The sequence below is a fragment of the Falco naumanni genome, chromosome 5 (genome assembly GCF_017639655.2).
Source record: "Falco naumanni isolate bFalNau1 chromosome 5, bFalNau1.pat, whole genome shotgun sequence".
In the NCBI taxonomy this organism is placed as follows: Eukaryota; Metazoa; Chordata; class Aves; order Falconiformes; family Falconidae; genus Falco; species Falco naumanni.
Window position 1 is genome coordinate 17789619 of NC_054058.1, and position 13802 is coordinate 17803420.

Below are 13802 nucleotides of genomic sequence, written 5' to 3' on the forward strand. Positions count from 1 at the left end.
ATTAATAAAAAACATCCCTCTGTGGACTCAGAAGGGACTGAAGTAGTTGACATACCGTAGGTGACAGTAGCATCCCAGCTCCAGCACTGAATACCATATTCCTCTCAAAACGTCCTACTTTGGGTCTCAGGTTACTGACTACAGAACAAGGTATGACCCTACAATTCAATAGGTGAGGATGCAAACTGGGACAAACCTCAGTTTTATTGTAGCTGACAGATCTTTAAAAAAGACCCAAGATTCACTATCAGAAGGGAAAAGGGCCCACTGCCTCTCTAAGAGAACTGATGCCTCTTGATGCACATCAGTCCCAAGAATCCTGCAAGATCACACCCCAGAACACAGCTGTGAACTATTTTGCTAACTGAGAACAGTTTAAGAACAAAGCCAGAAAAGAACTGTACAAGGTAGCCAGCTATATGTGCTCAGGTGAAAGTTGCTCGTGGGTACACCCCACAGAGAGCAGCAGTTTATGCCATCTTCCTCATGACAGCTGACGATGAACAGTTCTTAGCAGGATCTTAAGCTAACCCACCCAGGTGTGGAAAGCCTTCCAGTAAGATCTCCGCACAGTGTTATGAAAGCAGAGACTATAATTTTCCCTCTCCTACCAGAAGTCTAGCATTTAACCTGAAAATAAAAACATCTCCTAAGGTTTCCCTGGGATACCTTTTGCAAATAAGGCTGTCGCCAGCATCTATTTCACCGACTACATGATACTTATGAAGTCACAGGAGTTACCTTGCAATATGACAAGACTTGCAAGATCTCTTTCAAAAGGAGCTACAAAATTAAGCTACTTGCTTGTGAAAGTGTTTTAGCCCACTACTCAAGCATTTTAATGGAGCTAGAAAAGGCCTTTAAATTACTCCAACTTAGTCTCAGACCATTTGTTATGAAATAATTGCAGGCCCTTGAATTATGATACAAGATAGATTGATTTAAGACTGTTTGTCCTTTGGACATCTAGGTTGAGCAGTTCTAAACATGCCAAGCAAATAGTGGTTATTTTACAGTCACTATCTACTCCATAATCTTAAGGATTTAAGAAATTAAATTTTAGGACTTTTTTAAAAATCTTTCCCCCCCTTAAGTATATAAGCACTTGTGAAACAATCACACTGAAGTTTAGAGATTAAAGGCCCAATTTGACTTGTTCTATAAGCAAGATTACCATGGAACCCCAGACTAACTCTTGGATTTTGGTAATCAAATACAAAAGAATCTTTTTATTCTAAACATGATGAAAATTAGTCACCAATAACAGTCAAAATAGTTGAATCCAGAAGAGAGAAGGATCTACAGGACCCTTTTTCTAGGCCAACAGCACACAGAATCCTAACAATGGTGTATTTTTGGCAAGTGGCCCAGAAGCAAATCCCCATTCCATTTCTTCTACCCATCAGTAAAAAAAAAAAAATAGGAAGTTACTGTATCAGAAACAAGTTTGGGAATGAACTACACTTAGTCTGCACCTGGACTGAAAATTCACATGGAAGAGGCTTCCAGTAAGGTTGTACCAGCATAACTGCCTGTAGCAGAATTTCTACATTGTTTCTAACCTTTTAAAGGACTTGCATGTCTACACTTCCATGTAGTCTGTGGAAAGCTTTAACAGAGAATGCTAGAGTAAACTAGGTAGTATTTGAACACTGTAAATAAGTCACTAGGACAACAAAACATGCCTGAACATTGCTTTATTTGTTCATAAGGTCTGTGCGTTACAGCAAGCATACGTTTAGCTACTATGGACAAAGCTCAGTCTGGAAGAGCATTAAATGTTAACCTTAGATACGTGTAGTGAGTAGAGCCCACATTTGCACACAACATGCTGTTTTTCTATTGCTGGAATTAACATTCATGAGTTACAGATCTTTGAGATCCTTCTGGATGTTCCACAATGTATCTGCACTCTTCTTCAGCTGAGCCACCTCATCATCCTTCAGCTTTTGATTGATGACACTTGTCAATCCAGAGGCACTTAGGACAGCAGGAAGGCTCAAGAAGACATCATTCTCAATGCCATACATGCCCTGCCACAAACAAAAGAGATCACTCAGACATGAACCCATCACTCCAGATCTGCTTTTGCTTTGTATAGCAGGAAGCCTGAGAGCAGAGCTCAAGAACATAATTTTGCAACCTGCAGAAAATTTTCCATCATGACATACTATTTGAGAAAGTCAAAAGTATAGAGATGTTCTAAACCAACAGATTGGCAATACTGAGATGGCTGATTTCAGAAACCCCACCTCCAAACCCCTTATTTATATACAGCAAGCACCTAACAGGAATCAGACATAGGATTAGGGTAGGTCTTTTTTTCTTACTATAGAGGGAGCAGTTAGTTCAGCCCGCTCGGAGTCCTTGCTGCACCAGAGGTTATACTGCTGGTACAGACCAGATGCAGCCAGTTACACTAGCTATAAAAAGGACACAGCTCTTTTCCCTAGCACCTTCACTAGGCAGTGGTTCATGGAATTGCAGATGGGTCTTCATGTATTTTTGTATTTTTTGCACTGAAACTTCCTTTTAATGAACCTGCATGCCACACATGGCAAACTTTACACGAGGTTAGTACAACATTGGGTAGAGTACAAAGAACTTATTTTCAGCTCCATACTTGTGAGAAGGGCAGGCTAAGAGGTCAGATTAGAAAAAGTTGCAATAGTAAGCTCCCATTTTAAATTCACAGTAGTGTTTTACAAAGCTTCCTTTGTCTCAATTAACAAGGTGCTTAACAATTAGCTTTTCCATAACAAAATAAACTAGAGCACTCATTTAGCCACCACTTCTTACCTTTACCAGTGTTGAGACTGAATGAACCCGGCACAAGTTCTTCAGCATTGTCTCACAGAGGTCAGCAACGCTAAGGCCAATAGCCCAGTTTGTGTATCCCTTAAGTCTGATTACCTCATAGGCACTAAGGAAATATTGAAATAGTTGCATTAAGATGCCTTCAAGACACTGTACGAATGCTGCTAGGTCTAAAGATAAGTGAATGTTTACCATTTTAAAAAACTGAAACACCTGTGACATTGTAAGTTTTGGAATTAAATGTCAAAGTAGGAAAGTTATGTATTTCAGTGTTAAGAGTTTAAAGCATAAAGTCTGCATTATCCCATATGTGTAACAAATAAGCCCTATCGTTCTCACAGGATTAGCTGAAAAGAAAAAGCTTCCAGCTATGAACAGTTCCTAGTTTTAAGTAGGAAAACAGACACCTGTAACTGAACAAGTTCTCTATTCAGCTCAGTGGCTCAATCATTCTGAGTGCATTTGGAATCATGTAAACATTTAGAGTCAGAGCACTAACCTACATACACACATCCTATTTTTTTAATCAACATCTGCATATACTTTACACCAGCATAGTCCTTATTTCACAAGGAAGTCAAGTCATTTAGCAATATGTACAGTTACTTCTAGACAAGTTTTCCTAAATCAATAAAAAAAATTTCCCAAAATAAACTCCAGTTTATTTTTATTATAAAAAAACCACTGCTCATAGGAACATTCTACCTTCTCAAGAGTCTCATGCCCCCTGTTCAAAGTTAACCATTTAAGAAGCTACTTCTGAGAAAAATGCACACAGCTCTAAGCACTGCAGTACTGAAGTGGGTATGTTATACAATAGCTTGTCTTGACACAAGATCATAAAGCTTACCAACTGAAATCCTGCATTTGTGTTTAAAACAGTAGTTCCACTTACTGATGCAACCTGAATAAGAGGGCATGAAAGCTGCAGCAGAATGGCAGGGCAGCGACAAGGAGGCAGTGTGTGGACTAGCTATTTTCAGCATTGCACTTATCCACCTTATTCCTCAAGTCACCGTACCTTTCAACCACTTGCTTGTGGACTTCCTTCCAGTTCTCACTATCTTTGTCAGTACCCATGGCCGGATTCAGCTCCTGGAGAGAAACGCCTGCCACATTAACGCCGCTCCAAACAGCCACTGTAACAGAGAGAAGACGTAAGTTTCAACAGCACTTAGCTACTACCTCTCCACTTTAAGTTAACCAGAAACAAAGTAGTAGTAGCCAGAACCACAATAGTGTTTAAATGAAAACTTAATCTGCTTCAACTACAGTTAATTCTGAGAACTCTCGGAGTGAAATGAGAGATGTTTTAGTATTGACTCTTTAACAAGTAAAGCACCACGTGAACACAGAACTTTGTCCTTGGAAGGTGCAGGCAGCTATTTTTGAAGTCAAACTTCAAATTCTAGCAAAAAGACACATCTTAGCTGTTCAACCTTTAAAAAAAATTTACCCCACAAATGTAGCAAGTACAAATTTGCTGTCCCACTGATCAGTACTGGGGTTAGCCTTCAGGAATTCTCCGAGTAACATGGTAGCAGTATGCAAACTTAAGAATATCAAGAGAGGAATCTGCAGGTCTCCCTTCATATTGGAAACTTACAGCAGACTTACTCTCTGTTCCTGTGAAATAACTAGGAATCCTTGGTTACATTAAAGCAAAAGCAACTATTACACTGAAGGAAGAGGAGTTCTGTCTATACTTAGCCAAACTCTGCTTTCATTACAATGTAGGGCTTGCTTCAGTAAATACTGTTGATCAGACACTGTACTTTGATTAAATGCAGTGGGACACTGAAGAGGTGTCTCCCTTAGAAAAATACACAGCATTAAAATATGAAGCAGTACCAATCTACATAGATTCTCTACGTCGTTTCAGGCTTGAAATATGTGATCTGAACTAAGACAAATAAGCTTATTTGATTTCACATTTTTTTAAACCATCTTCTCATTTGAATAACATGGCAAAGTCACAAAGTAAGGTAAGGGATAATTTTCTTAGCGCCTGAATCTGGATTGCTAGCTTTTTCTACAACTTGCAACAAGCTCTGCCATTGACCTAATGAGCTAATATTGCTTTCAGAGGAGAACTGTGCTACAGGTTAAGTTACAATACTCCAAAAAATGAGGATAAACAGTAGCAGTAAACTGCAGCCTTTAGAACACAACTATTAAAAAGCGTTGCTAGATTTCCTGGAGTTGTCTCAACTCTAATCTCCATTAAAATACACCAAAGTGCCAGTTACTTGAGCTCAGCTTCATCTGCTCTTTCAGATTTTTGTAACACTCCTTAGGCCTCAACCTCTAATATTGCATTGTTTATTCCTAAGGAGGTCAGAACTGCTCCTTACCACTAGAATCACCATGTTCTCCCAAGATCCAGCCATGGCAGCTAGTTGGGTGGATACCAAGTCTCTCAGCCATCAGATAGCGAAATCTAGCTGTGTCTAGATTGCAGCCGCTTCCAATCACACGGTGTTTTGGCAGGCCACTCAGCTTCCATGTGACATAAGTTAATATATCCACTGAAAAGAAAGACACGCACAGTAAGTTTAACCATTCACATACACCAAGAATGCCCCAACAATAATTTTACTGCAAGTAGTAGGGCAATCAGGATGACTCAACACAGTTGTGCTCATTGATCAAAGTATTTTAGGTCTGACCATTTGGGGGATTAAAACACACGCACAGCTTGAAATTTAGGACCCAACAAGCTGCTGTTCAAAGACAATTGAGGAACATCTTCTGAGATTAGTATCCTATGAGCTAAAGTTGGAGGCATTTTTTTGTCACAGCTAAATCCCTAGGGGCATCGAGAATTGGGACTGAACTTGTGCTAAAACATTGAAGCAATTTCCTGAAGTAATGTTACCTACCACTTCATCATCACAGTAAGGTCAAGCAATTTACAACAAAAAAATCTGAAATTTACATACTCTTTCTAGTTGGTAACTACTTCAGTTTAATTTCTTGAACAGATTTATGCATTAAGCAGTTTCTACACTTATTACCTCTGTAGCACAAAGAGACAGGTGAACAATATGCTTTAGCTGCATTTGGCTCTAATTACAGTTTTAGAAAAAAACCAAACTTAGTTTGGGGCAGAGAAAGGAATGTGAGCAGAGAGAAAAAGCTCTAATCCACAGCTCAAAGCAACCATAATAAACAGGCTGCAATAATTGGTTATGGCTCTCAAAAGCCAGCCAGATCTCAGGAGGGAATTTACTTCTGTATATAGATCTGAAATACAGTTTGTTCTGCTCAGGCACCCAAAGCACGTTACCTCAGTACAGTTCACACTTTGCTGTTTTAAGTGGCATGCTCATCAGCCACAGCTTCCCTACAGCTTCAGCTGGGGCAGTTCCTGTTCCAGATGATAGTAATCTTTACAGACTACAGAGCACCTTCCTATCCAACAGGTACAACTGGACAGCCTGCCTTTCAGGTGCAGAGACACACATCCAGACTCTGAGCTCTGCTTTGCAATCACCACTGCCTACAGTACAGCTTTCCACAGGGCAGGCTGCAGACAGCGCTATCTGAGCTACAGCCCAGACAGATCTGGGGAAGTTAAAACAGAGAAGGACATCAAGGTCACATACCAACACACATGCAGCTGACACCCTGAAGTCCCTTCTAACGGGCTCATAATAACTTCCACTATATGAGACTAGGGAACAAAACTGCACACACTGAGAAAACAAAGCATTATAAAAATAATTCTGAAAAAGCAATGCCATTCTCTTCCTGCTACTGCTCTCCAGCAAAGAGAACTGTAGTTTGAATTCAGCCTTGCTAGAACAAGAATTGATCTTTGACTCAGTTTGATTTTAAGATAAGTGCTTAGAATGGCCATAAACTGTACTTGCTCAGTACACTAGTACTCAGTAGTACTGTGTACCAGCCAATTACTCAACTACCAGCTGAGCTGCTAGCTTTACATACATTGTTTTGACTCTGCTGGGTTATCCTTAGAAGCAGTCACTTCACTGCCAGGGTTCTGTAGTAATGGCTTCACTCAGATACTGCAGCAGTCAGCTTTAGACATCCCAGTATCCAAGCTGTCCCGCTGCAGTGAGATGCTTGCAAGTTATAACTAATTCTTTTCTAATTTAACTGAACTATGTAGTACAGTTAATCTTTCCCCTACCATAGGCTTCAGCATGCAAATTCTTTTTCCTGAAAATATATCCAAGACTACATGGTAAGCTCCTCATCCTGAAAAATGGCCACATATCCAGACACAAAAGAAAGTTATGATTTACAAACAATTTAAAAGCAAAATGGTGTCTCCTTTAGAGATTAAAATTTTAAACTACCTACTGCTTAAGCCTAAATACATAAAGAACTGAAGTATTTACCATGAGGCATGCTTTTAAAATATGGACACCATGAGAAGTTCTGAATAAAGAAAGCACTGCAAAGTACAGAGTATAGTTTGTATTCTGCTGTTAGCACCTACATGGCAGATGTCCACACAAAAGGTATTAGTTTTCAATATTCAATTTGTATTTGAGAAGACTGATAAAACACCAGCTCTCCAACAAACAGAATCTGTAAGTATAAATTTTCCTATAAAATAGGAAAAGATTGCCTTACCTGGGTTGGAAACCACTAGGATGGTGCAGTTGGGGCTGTATTTTATGATCTGAGGAATGATGAATTTGAAGACGTTCACATTCCTCTGAACCAGGTTGAGACGACTCTCCCCCTCTTGCTGACGAACTCCTGCAGTTACTACTACAATCTTGGAGTTGGCTGTGACAGCATAGTCTACATCAGAGCATGGGGGAGAAGATACAGAATGTGTTAAATTTTAATAGCATCATGTTCATACAGGTATTATGGGTAGCTTCTCCACTGTACATGCATTCAAACCCAAAAAGATGACATCAATATTAAAGCTAGCACCATCTCTTAACATTATTGTGACAGATCAATATATGGGTCTTGAGAGTACATTCAAACCCTCTGAATCTCATTTCCACTATCCCAATAGCAATACTATTTCTTCTACATCAAAGTAGTACTAGAGTTTCATTAAGGTCAATTTTACACAATAAGCACAGAACTGAAGCAGTCATGTAAGAGAAAGCCCAGATTAAAAGCCACTCCCATTGTTATGATGTTCATTCAAACTCTCACCTCAACTCATACACTTTTTAACTTCTCAATGCCAAATTTTTTGAGTTCTTTAGGACTGCACAACTAGTGCTCCAATATTAAGCAAGCTCACAGAATATCAGTCTTAAATTAAAGAAACTGATGTTCACCTTTGTCTGCCACAATCTTGTGAGTATGAAGGAACAAGCTCCCATGCTGCAGATCCATCATTTCTCCTTTCAGTTTGTCTTCCAAAACGTCAACCAGAGCAAGCTCATCACAAAGACTCTGAAGACAACAAATATTGAACAAGTCAATGGAACAGTTACCTCTCATGTTAATGTTATGCCTGAGTTGAGCTATATTACATTTTAAAGTAACACGTTACGTATCTGAAAGTATCTCTTCTCCAAAGGTAAACCAGTAGGACAGCACTGTATCAGTATTCTGATGTATCTCACAGTAGCAAAGTCAGAAGCTACTACAGCACAGGTTTATAAAACTCATTCAGACTTTCAAAAAAGGTATTATTCGTGGGGAGTTTGCATGCATAGCTAACCTTTTGCTAGCCAGACACTGCATGGTTTAGTTATTACTATTAGGAGAAAAGTTGCACCTTTCAAGCTTGTAACAAACCCCTACCTCTGTTCAGCAAATAAGCCTATTTAAAATACTTGCTAATTATGTGGTGTGTTCTATTAGGTATGCAAGTACTCTCTTGTAACATTCCTTCAACCATTTCATAAACAGGATCAGACTTAATTTTCCTCAATACTAAAAACAGTACTGAGAAAAGATTCTTTACCTAATTTTTCTCTACTAGAGTTACTACATTATATTTAATTTGCAGAACAGATTCAGGCATGTATGCTTGCTGTCCAGGCAGGTTAATTTGGGAGAATATACAAAAGTCTCAGAACAGGAGAACAGTGAAATACAGGGGTGGAGGAAAACTGCATTCTCCTCCAATACAAAGTTCTACTGCCTTCTGACAGATGTGTTCACTACCCTTGCAAATTCTACTATACTTCATTGCTTGTCATTCAGTACATTACATAAAATTAAACAGAGAAGCTTGCTTGCAGTAATACTTTTTTCAACAGCATAAAAAAGGTTTAATGGTTTCAAATGGGGTGTAGATACCTAGGAAAATGGAGAAGTACTAACCTGAATTTTGATATAAAGATAACGCTCACTACTTCACATGGAAATACTAATTATTAGCATCAACTAAATTAAGCGTGTAACAATATGCACCATTTTTCCTGTGGTAAAAATACATTTAACTGCAGGCATATTTAAGTTTTTCATGTCATACGTTAAAATGTTAGAGTTTATTGCTTTTCTACAGTGCTTCCTTTCACAGCTGTATCAGCTGCTGGAGAAAACCCATAAGAATCTGTACTCAGTTATTTAAACATTATGAAAAAGTACCCTTAACTGAAGTCATTGGTGTTAAATTAATAAGTCAGTGTAACCAAAATTTAAAAAAGAATATATGCACATGTGCAAGTATAGATAGATTTATACACATGCAGTCTGACAATCTGATCTTTCAGTCTAGACTTTGCAACCAATATTCACCAGACTCAGCAAGTTCAAGGAGCCAGTGCCCACTGAAACAGAAGAGCACCTGGAATAGCTCCAATGACTAATTTAATGAATTTGCATCAGTTTTGCTCAGAGAAGAATTCAGCTCATGTTTAGCACACACAGGAACGAAGTCTACACAGTCACCAAACACAACTTAAAACAGCTGACTTGTGACTGTGGAGATGTTTCCATTTCTAAAACACTATGGCAGCACCAGTGACCTGTCTTTAATTGACAGAGAGCTAAAAATAACAGACATGGAAGTTTCAGTGTCATTCAAACTTATATAGTGAACACTACACCAGTAAAATAAAGTTGGTATTATCACACCGTTTAATTTTATAAAATTCAAAGACATCTAAAACTGCACCTACATAATGAAGTATAGGAAATTAAGTACAAAGTTTTATGCCATGGTTTAACAAAAAGACATCCTGGGGAGCCAGCCATCTTGCACAAGTCAAAGCCACATCATATTGGTCACAGTCAGCTGAATATAAGCCAGCTGTGTGCCCAAGAAGGCCAACAGCATCCTGGCTTGTATCAGAAACAGCATGGCCAGCAGGACTAGGGGAGTCATTGTCCCCCTGTACTCAGCACTGGTGAGGCTGCACCTTTAATACAGTGTTCAGTTTTGGGCCACTCACTACAAGACATTGAGGTGCTGTGTCCAGAGACAGGCAACGAAGCTGGTGAAGGGTCTAGAGCGCAAGCCTTTTGAGGAGCAGCTAAAGGAGCTGGGTTTTTTAGCCTGGAGAAAAGGAGGATCAAGGGAGACCTCATCACTTTCTGTAACTACCTGAAAGAAGGTTGTAGTGAGGTGGGTGAAAGTCTCTTCTCCCAAGTAAGAAGTGACAGGACAAGAGAAGATGGCCTCAAGTTGCACCAGGGGAGATTTAGATTGGATAGCAGGAAAAATTTCTTCTCCAAAGGATTTGTCAAGCATTGGAACAGGCTGCCCAGGGAAGTAGTTGAGTCACCATCCCTGGAGGTATTTGAAATAAGTGTAGATGTGGTGCTTAGGGACATGGTTTAGTGATGGACTTGGCAGTGCTGGGTTAACAGCTGGACTATTTTACAAGGTCTTTTCCAACCTAACCAATTCTATGATTTTGATTCAGTGACAAGAATCAGACGGTTTTGTTTTAAAAATATTCTACCACAAGTATAAGCAGCAGTATAAAATAAGAGAGCAGAAGCTTGGTTGAAATAGACTCCATCATGCCATAATCCAAGCTTGAAAAATTTAAAAACCCTTTTTTACTCTGGGTTTGGTGCATGCAACTCGTTAACAGCAAGACTTTGTGTCTAGAATTCTGAAAGCACAATTTGATCCTGCTTAGAGCAGCATATTAAACACAGATGAATGCTGTATTGTACTGGTTTGTGGTAACTTCACCCAGCTCTCTGTGCCAGCCTTACAGGTTACAGTACTCCTTCAAAGATAATGAGTTCAGACCACAAGAGGCAAACATTTTCTAAAAAAAAAAAGTAAATTAAAACCCCACAGTGAACTGCCATTGTTTTTCCATTAAATTTCTCCTTTAGTTATATAGTTTTAAAAACTATTTGTTACTTTCATATCAGTAATTAGTTTCACCATGACCTTTTCTTATTGTCAGTTTTTCCTTGCTCACAAGGCTCAGGAATATCAGCAAGTGAAAAACCTTAAGATTTTTTTTTTAATTATTGAAACCCCAGTACTATAAAATATACATGATCAATGTAATAGGTAGAAGAATCATCTCCAAATAAAATATAGATGGTTTAGTAGTATCTGCAAGATTTTTGATCTCATTGTGAGCTACCCGGTTTAAGATCTGCCCCTGCAAGTAGATAAGGTAAAAGGGTGTATCTTTTCACGCCTTCTTTTTTAAAGGATCTGCAGCTCCTGTTTGTCTTTGAAAACAGCACAACAGGAATCAAATTTAACTCACGCACAATATTTTCCAAAAGGAGTACAAAGTACAAGAGATCCTTACTGCATAATAAGCCTCTGCTTTGCTCAAAGACTGCAACATGAGATTTGCCAAAAGAAGCCAGTAACAGGAAAAGTCAGATCAACCTCTAAGTCCAGCCCTTTGGTTTTACCCTTTGAAAAACTAGCTAAAACCTCTCTGGAAACAAAGTCATATAACCACACAATAAGGGCTTAAGAGAAATAAGTCTACTTCAGTCTACTGAAGGGGATAGCAGCATTTTCAGTGATTACAGCACATGTGTTAAAGTAAAAAGCAAACATGGGTAGCTCTGATCCCTATCCTGTATTTCACATGGACTTCTGCTCTGTCTGCATTCTTTGCCCAGCAGAGCTCTCCCACCATGCAAACTCCAGCTTTGTTGTGGAAAAATTAAAAAGAGAAAAAATTTGGCTGGGACTTCAGAGCCATTGCTCATTACGTTTTCCAAGCAGCCTGCAAAATAACTCCGCCTAATGAGAGATTTATTGCTAAGCCCAGATGGAAAGGTGAGAGAACAAGGAGAAGCTGAATGGGGAGGTCAGCCTTGCATGAAGAGTGTAGGTCACTGCTTGCTTACACGCGGGGCAAATAATTAATTCCTGTACTAACCGACCAAATTTCCCACCATTCGTTAAGACAAACAGGCAGTGCCTAACATTACAGCAGTGGGAAGCCGAAGAGCACATTGCCCTTGAGCTGTACCTTTCCAAGGATGCTGATAGCGCAGGCCATCCCAACCTGTCCAACCCCCACAACGGTTATCTTGTTGTTTGGGACCGTGGACGGGGCAGCAACAGGGGTCATCAGCTTCTCCTTGAGAGTGGCCATGGTGTTCTGCTGAAAGAGACAGAAAGGTTTGGTTCAGAGCTAGGCAGGGGGAACAGAAACACACGGAATTGTAAGTGTCCCCTGCCACAGCCAGGCTCACCGATGAAAGCGCTGTGAGTCACTGCTGACGGCGGGTTACGCAGTGGCCCAGGGGCACACTGCCCTTGCCCACAGGGCTCCTGCCACCCCACAGCTACCAGCCCCCACCCCCCCGCATTCGCTGGTGCCTACGCGGGGCTGCAGCGCGGCAGAGGCGGCTTCGGCAGCACCGGACAGAGCAGCCTCCTGCGGGCAGAGCTTCCACAGCCTCCTGCCTTAACGGCTCTCCGGCATCCGCCTCTATTCAAAACGCCCACGAGGGCTCCCGCTGTGAGACTGGTAACAAACCCACGACCAGTTGGGGAGCTGTAAGCCTGCCGGGATTTCCCCGGCTGCTTTCCACCCGGCGCCGAGGCTCAGCCCACGGAGCCCTGCGCCGCGCCTCCCACCTCCCCCACACCCCCACCGAGCCGGCGGGACCGGGGCCGGGGCCAGCACGGCGGGTTCCCCCGCACGGCCAGGGGCCGAGCCGGCGACCACCATCCCACCCCAGGCCGGGGGGCCCCGGCCCGGCCCCGGCCCCCGCCGCACCGGGCACCACCCGGCCGCCCCCGCGCAGCAATGCACCGCGCCGGAGAACGGCGCCCAGCCCCGGCAGGACCCAGCCGCCTGGGGAAGGGAGGGCGGGCTGCGCAACGCACCGGCACCCCCCACCCCGGAGAGGGAACCCTACCAGCCCCCCTCGCCCCAAACCCACCAGCAAGGCTCACGGCGGCGAGAGGCGAGATAAGCACCGGCGCTGCCGTCCGCGGCTCGGGCAATGAGGGCTCCGCAGCGGAAGGGGCGGGCCCTGCGGGCCGGGCCGGGCCGCCCCCCCCCCCCTCCCCCGGCGGCACTCGGGGGGTGGCGGCCGCCGCGCTCAGTCCCCGCCAAGGACGGAGGCTCAAGGGTGGCGCTGGCTGCCCTCGGCTCCCGCCTCCCCGCGGGCTGGGCCGGCCCGCAGCGTGGCTGTGCCGCGGCGGCACGGCTGCCTGGCGGGGCAGGGGGAGGCGGGCTCGGCCCGGGGGGCGCTGGCGGCGGGCGAAGCGGGGCCGTGGGGAGCCAGCCCCGGGGCGGGCGGCGAGGCCGGCAGCGGTCCTGCTGGCCCGGGGCCGGGGCCGGCGGCTGGTGCCGTGAGCCGGGCCCTGGGGCGGCGGTGGCGACTGATGGCCTCGCAGGCGGCCCGAGGGTCCCTTCGCCGTTAGCTGACAAGGCGGGCAGAGCCACGGGCCCGGCCAGAAGGGACGGGCGGAGAAATCGCTGCGAGCAAGAAGTCGCGCACAAATAAAGCGTTTCAGGTCGTCTGCCGGGGCAGAGGTGCTGAAGCCGGCGGAGCTTCATTAAGCCCTCCGGTTTCTGCCCTGCAGCTGCCTGCGGGTGAATTTTTTGTGGTTGAACAAATCCCAGCGGGACGGT

At 43.0% G+C, this 13802-nt stretch overlaps 1 protein-coding gene across 2 annotated transcripts; it reads right to left on the reverse strand.

Moving 5' to 3' along the window:
• Positions 1 to 1682: 1682 nt before the first annotated feature.
• LDHB (lactate dehydrogenase B) lies at positions 1683 to 13230 on the reverse strand. Of its 2 annotated transcripts, none has more exons than XM_040594519.1 (8): positions 13105 to 13230; positions 12183 to 12314; positions 8097 to 8214; positions 7423 to 7596; positions 5172 to 5345; positions 3839 to 3956; positions 2800 to 2923; positions 1683 to 2033 (listed from the first exon to the last, which is right to left on the reverse strand). In XM_040594519.1, the coding sequence occupies exons 2-8, from the start codon at positions 12306 to 12308 to the stop codon at positions 1866 to 1868; spliced, it is 1002 nt and encodes a 333-aa protein (XP_040450453.1). In that variant the 5' UTR covers positions 12309 to 12314; positions 13105 to 13230; the 3' UTR covers positions 1683 to 1865. The 2 variants fall into 2 exon arrangements, with proteins under 2 accessions (XP_040450453.1, XP_040450452.1); XM_040594518.1 differs by having other exon boundaries at positions 12183 to 12317; positions 13105 to 13228.
• Between the last annotated feature and the right edge of the window lie 572 nt (positions 13231 to 13802).

Excerpts from the sequence above, each read along its gene's own strand:
- LDHB (XM_040594519.1), bottom strand. The coding sequence starts at position 12,308 with ATGGCCACTCTCAAGGAGAAGCTGATGACCCCTGTTGCTGCCCCGTCC. Across the intron at positions 8,215-12,182 it reads CTATCAGCATCCTTGGAAAG|AGTCTTTGTGATGAGCTTGC; the intron begins GTACAGCTCAAG and ends TGTTGTCTTCAG. Across the intron at positions 2,034-2,799 it reads CAGTCTCAACACTGGTAAAG|GGCATGTATGGCATTGAGAA; the intron begins GTAAGAAGTGGT and ends TGTTTGTGGCAG.